The 6,004-nt window shown below is 35.5% G+C and overlaps 1 protein-coding gene across 1 annotated transcript; it reads right to left on the bottom strand.

Annotated features, from left to right (window-relative positions):
• Positions 1–735: 735 nt before the first annotated feature.
• Positions 736–3,662, bottom strand: LOC120251200 (neutral ceramidase-like). The gene is made up of 9 exons (XM_039259737.1): positions 3,311–3,662; positions 3,015–3,223; positions 2,638–2,940; positions 2,308–2,566; positions 1,975–2,233; positions 1,775–1,900; positions 1,629–1,692; positions 1,368–1,537; positions 736–1,285 (listed from the first exon to the last, which is right to left on the bottom strand). The coding sequence occupies exons 1-9, from the start codon at positions 3,643–3,645 to the stop codon at positions 737–739; spliced, it is 2,274 nt and encodes a 757-aa protein (XP_039115671.1). The 5' UTR covers positions 3,646–3,662; the 3' UTR covers position 736.
• Between the last annotated feature and the right edge of the window lie 2,342 nt (positions 3,663–6,004).

Raw genomic sequence — 6,004 nt, 5'->3', positions numbered from 1 at the left:
TAAGTACAACTGCTACTTAGCTTTTATCTTTTGTAACCACTAATTATTCCAAGCAGATTAACCCAAAAAAAAAACAGCTAGTTACATGATTGATGTTCAGAAAGGAAAACCAAAATGATTGCTTAAGATCTGATTGAAGCTATGGTGATCTCTAGAGTGGGTTGAGGATTAGGTGAAGTCTTATCTCTTTCCTTTTCTTTTTGTGAAAGTTGTGTTGGGAGGGTGAGGCAAGCTCATTCCATGGTTTAGATGGCTAAACCATGGCCTCTAATCCAATACCATGGTCTAATATAAATAAACAATTTGAAGAGACTAAATTCGTCTTATGTTTTATTTTTATGTACACAGGACCAAAGATTTAAAAATCTTTTTTTCAAATAACTGAACAGTTAAAATATTTTATTTTTATTTAAAAAAAAATTAATTGAATGGGGAGATGTAAATAGGGTGCGTATGCAGTGACTTGTAAATATTTTTTTTAAATATAAAAAATAAAAAAATTTCATCCAACAATGGTTGTGATTTTTATGAAAACTTATAAATTTGTCTTTAAATGGTTGCAATGAAAGAGTTGTGATTTGGCTAAATTTTTTTAATGTGAATTATCCTCAGCTTTCTATACTAAAAAATAGTAACTTCCATTCTCTGAGGAACAGGGTAATAGAGAAGATTGATTATATACCTTTACTTTAGATAAAATATTATATAATGCATATACTCACAATACTCAAATCCTTTAACCAACAATAAATGCAGTTGAAGCACCAGTGAAATGGCTAACCAAACCAGTAATATTTTTTGAAGCACCAAAATGCCTTAGCCTATGAACTCCTGAAACTGCAGTTTGAGGAATTCTCCATTCAATTGTTGCATGGCTTTGAGAACTAAGATTATGAGGCCTTGACCATATAAAACGCAGGCAGAAATCATCATCATCATAAGCAGGGACCCAAGTATTCTGTCCATTCAAAATCTCCACAAGTGAAAATGTTCCTCCAGTCATAAGATCATTCCTTGGACAAGCAGACCAGAATGTGGCTGACACCATTTCGCGGCGCTTAAAGGTAGAATTCTTGGGTACATCGGTGCTAACATCACCGAAATTTACACCTGCCGGAGTTGTGTCGATAACAACAGGAGGCAACAGGCTTATTTGTTTGCTCAGAAGGTCTGGAGGTTTTGGTCCTGCAGGAATGTCCTGACCAGTTACTAATGCTGAAGTCAAATTGCTGAATTCTTGAATGTATGCACTCAGTGTGTGAGGGCCATACAATGTGGATGCTCCCTAGAATTATTTAATCAATGAGCTTTGATTACTGATTAGAAATAAATCTAATACGAAGTCGTTTGTAAAGTTTTAGGCGAACCTCGTATCGTTGAATTTGGTACTCCTCAAAGGTGGTCACATATTGAGAGTATGAGTTTGTTAAACCAGCAATAACAACATGCACATTATCATCAAATTGTCCATGTCCAGCATTAGTAAGCACAGTTTTTACAGCATCACGAAGACGCCTCCCAGCCATCGTAGTGAATTCTATGTCAAAAAAATGCAAGCACAATCTGTGTATGCATGCACATAAACTCTAAATTGATCATAAATAAACAGCACAGATAAAGATAGATACCTCCAGGCACACAAAGAATGACTACTTGTCCAATACGAATTATCTGAATTGGCAGTATTGAGGGCTGTAAAAGAAAAACAATCAATGCATGCTGAATATTATGATGTATGTAAATCAAATTATGCATCATCAGTGCATTTGCTTACCGCCCATGCATATGGTTCAGTCATTTCACCAGTGTCGATCAAAATTGGCTTTGGTTTTTGGCAATTCACTTGTTCCTGACCTGGTGTTTTCAGGAAATCCCTCACCAATTTCCAGAAAGTATTACCCTGATTAAAACATCAAGATGTACTATAACAATTAATATACAAAAAAAGATTAACATTCAAAGTATTTAATCAACCTTATTGTCCCCTTGCTTAAAATCAAAAGCTCCTGGGCCATCTGTAGTTCCTGCAGCAAAGGCAAACCCCATTGCTGCTGGGCATGTTCTTGCCACTTCTGCACCTCCATCACTTACTGAAATACTTGACATGTTAATGTAAGTGTGACGGTAATCAACCTTCCCTTTAACTTCCTCTGTTGCCGTATTGAAGAGATCCACAGCTTTGTTATATTGCTTCTCACCGATGATTCGTGTACTCTCAAACTCATCTGGATAACTGATTCATGGACCAAACTATAAAAAGCTCACTATATTCAGAAATTGTAACCAAGAGATTAGACTGTTAATTACCCTGGGCCACGGCCATAACATAGTTCATTCTTTCCATTGCAAGTGCTCTGATTGAAATCACAAGGTAGGCCAGTGTCTGTGCAGAATGGTCCAAGAACATTTGGACTGACATCACCACAATTTGTCTGGCAAAATGCAGATACAAATTGTGGTTTTGATTTGTTGCCCTGCATAAATGATTTTCTGATACTCAATGGTTTTGTTGAATGGCTTCCCCCACATGCCTCAAATGAAGATGCAAGCAGCCTCATTTCACTTTCTGCAAGTGCTTATGAAGTTTAAATTCAGAGAAAATAAAACAATGAATCTATAACACAAAGTAACAAGTACCAGAAATTCTATGAGCATGTGAGTTATCAATCTGTTCAGGATTACTCATTTGTTTAGCCCAGTCCTCCATGAATCGTGCTGCAGCGCCTTTGTTATCACCGCTAATTAAAGAGTTCGTTCGACCCATCGATGTTCCATGAGTAGCAAACCAATTGAAACTACCTACTGGACCCCATTCATCATCTACAAACTTCAACAAGGTCATGTTTTTATCAACATTGTACTTATACTGACTCCTCTCTTCAGCAGGATTATTCAAGTAAGCACTAGGACTTCGATTAATGCCAGCATCCAAAAGCTCTCCTGAAAACAAATGTTCAAGTACACTTAAAAGAACACCACTTCAGTAACCACAATTCAATAAGAATTTTCCTTACCCCTATTCACAAATATCGTCCCTGGACGAAGATTCTCATGAGCTTGTATAATGCTCTGCTCAATGCCATCAACAATGGCATCAAATGACTGAGGTACAAATCCAAGGGATGTTACAATATATACAACATACTGAAGATAACCTCCAGGACCAGAATGAGTATGAATTCCACTGATAGCCACATTCTGCTCACCGTACAAGTCTCCATATCTGTAAAAAAATTAAGCAAAAATTAAAATTATCTTCTACATATACATATGTATAGCAGACCTACTGAAAGGTAAAATTCATATATACCTTGATTTCAGCCTTTCAATGACTTTAATGGTGACAAGTTGAGATGCCATACATGCATCAAGATTGACAAACAAAACACGGTTTCCGCCGGGCTCTGCTACGATGAATGTGCGAGCCTGCAGCCTGAAATGAACTCCAGCAGCAATCTGATCAGAGTTGGCATACCCCATCATATTAACATCAGCTGCAGGTCCAGTTATATCATAGCTTCCAAGACCAACCAAATATGCAGAGCTTGAGCTAATGACCCTGCAATTCTGAAGAACTAATACCAAAAGAAGGCTAAACCACATACTGCTGATTGGCTTATTCATATTGATATTAAAATAACACATTAGTAGAGAAAGTTACGGTGAACTACATCATTTGTAATGAGATTAATTCTTGAGGTTTATTCAGTCTTTTATGAAGTTGTTGTCAAGTATGGGCAAAGCGAGAAAGAGGTCGTGTGGCGTGTCAGTTCAGGAGCTAAGAACGCAAACAAAACATGGTACCCTGCGGACACGCACCGCAAATGTGGGTACTGGTGATTCATGTTACTCCAATGATACATTTAAATTGTCCTCATATTCAGTCCATTCTTATAGCATTAAAATATTCAATGTAAAGTTTATACTTTATATGATAAAAATGAACCACAAAGATTCTTTTTTAAAAACAATAACTTTTTTTTTTAATGAACCACAAAGATTATTTTATTTATTTATTTTAGTTTAATTTATTTTTATTTTTATTTTTTGAAAAAATTAGGATAAACCACGCTTAGACTAAAAAAAAAAATACATAAATACATTTTGGTGGGGGACTAAAGAGTGATTAATCCAGTAACATTTAATTTCTTTTGTTTGGGTAAAAGGTAAGTTCGACTCCCCCACAATGCAATAGGTGGGCGCGTGGTGGTTGAGTGTGCTCCTTGTTGATAGAGCCAGACAATTACTTAAAAATCATGTTCAGTACATAACAAAATAAAATTAGAGCTACGTTAATTAAATGAATGGGTAAAAAAGCAAAAATGGTATTTAAAGTATTATAAACAAGCATAAACGTTGAGGCTAAAACACAACATTTCTGCTTGATAAAAAAAAGTGGTAACTTATTTTTCTTCCAAATGAGAAAAAGTTGAGGTTTAAACTCCCTCTCATACTAATGGTTGAGGGTTATATTTTGTCGACATTTGTCATACGTGTATATATATATTCACATTTTGAATTTTTAATTATTTATAAAATAATTTTATATATATAATTGTTTTATGCATACAACTAATAAATATATTTAATAAAATAAAAATTTTAAAGTATTTAAGAATGGTGGCGGTGGTGTTCAGCTACCACAACCAAAAAGAAGCTTTACTTTTAAAAAGGCTTTACAAGAATACATATGTGTGTATAAGGCTTTAAAATGAAATATATAAATCAGGCAGTGAAGAGGTCATCATCTTCGTCTCTTCTCATGACTACATCTATATTACTTAGAGAGCCCTGAGTTTCTAATACAACTTCACTTAGGTAGAATTCTAAGTTTGATTTGCTTAAGTTTGAATTTGATACATCAAGTACCAAGAGTTCATGGGAATTCCTTGAATGTGTTGAGCGCTTTACGTGAAGTACCATATACTACAACTACATTTGAAGTCATAGGCTGACCACACAAAACAAAGGGCGCTATAAGCATTAGATTATATATTCAATACCATGCTTTAACACCTCAGAAAATGAATATATATTAAAAAAATTAAAAAGTCTGATAAGTGTCATTTTTTTAATTGTGCATAAATTTAAAAAACCACCAATAATATGGTAACTCGCAATGATTTGAAACCTTGCTTCCACAGTACATAATTGTTAATGAATATTATTCATATATTGTGCTTTAAAACGAATGCTATTTATAAAAATATTATTTGTTAATTTTAGTGTGGATCTTTTATCATAAGAACAGTATTCTCTCACATGTTTGCATCATCAAAAAAGATATATTTGACTTTGTAAAAAAAATAATTAAAAAATTTTAGAAATGTTTTGTTATAAGTATATACAAATTTAATAATAAAAAAAATATTTGTAAAAAAAAATGTTTGTAGATTATTTTTTTATTTTTTTCGGAAATCTTTGTAGATTATTTCTTGATCATGTTATAATTTTGGAAAAAAAAGCCAGTAACCAAAACAAGGGGAATTCTAAATTAAGGCCACAATAAATTACACATGAAAATTTGAAATATGGGTACCAGAGGTGGTGAGCTGCGGGGATGACGGAAGCAGGCGGTCGGCGGTGAGCTGCGGGGATCGGCGGTATCAGCGTTCTGCTCTTGTCAATAATGGTGAGTGACTCTTTACATGATGATCTCCTTGGGGGGAGGAGGGATGGGAGAAGATTTGGTTTTAACGCTGGCCGACGAGGAGGAAGAGCTAGAAAAAACTTTGGCCGGGTCCGTCAACTGAGCCCCTCCCGCGAGGGCGGAGGCTCTCACACGGTTGCTCCTCAAAACTTCACTAGAGCTGATACTTCCTTCACGGAGGTGGTTAGCCCCCGTCAAGGTCCGACGGGTAGGGAGGAGGTCTCTGACTCATCGCTGTTGGCTGACTCCGATCAGCGTGATGGTTGGGAAATCTCCACTTCACGACGTCAAAAACGAGCCTCAAGTAATGAGAAAAAGCAAGATACTGTGTACCCTAAACAAGGCTTCCTACCC

This window comes from Dioscorea cayenensis, chromosome 20 (genome assembly GCF_009730915.1).
Source record: "Dioscorea cayenensis subsp. rotundata cultivar TDr96_F1 chromosome 20, TDr96_F1_v2_PseudoChromosome.rev07_lg8_w22 25.fasta, whole genome shotgun sequence".
In the NCBI taxonomy this organism is placed as follows: domain Eukaryota; kingdom Viridiplantae; phylum Streptophyta; class Magnoliopsida; order Dioscoreales; family Dioscoreaceae; genus Dioscorea; species Dioscorea cayenensis.
This window is presented reverse-complemented; position numbering and strand designations above follow the sequence as displayed.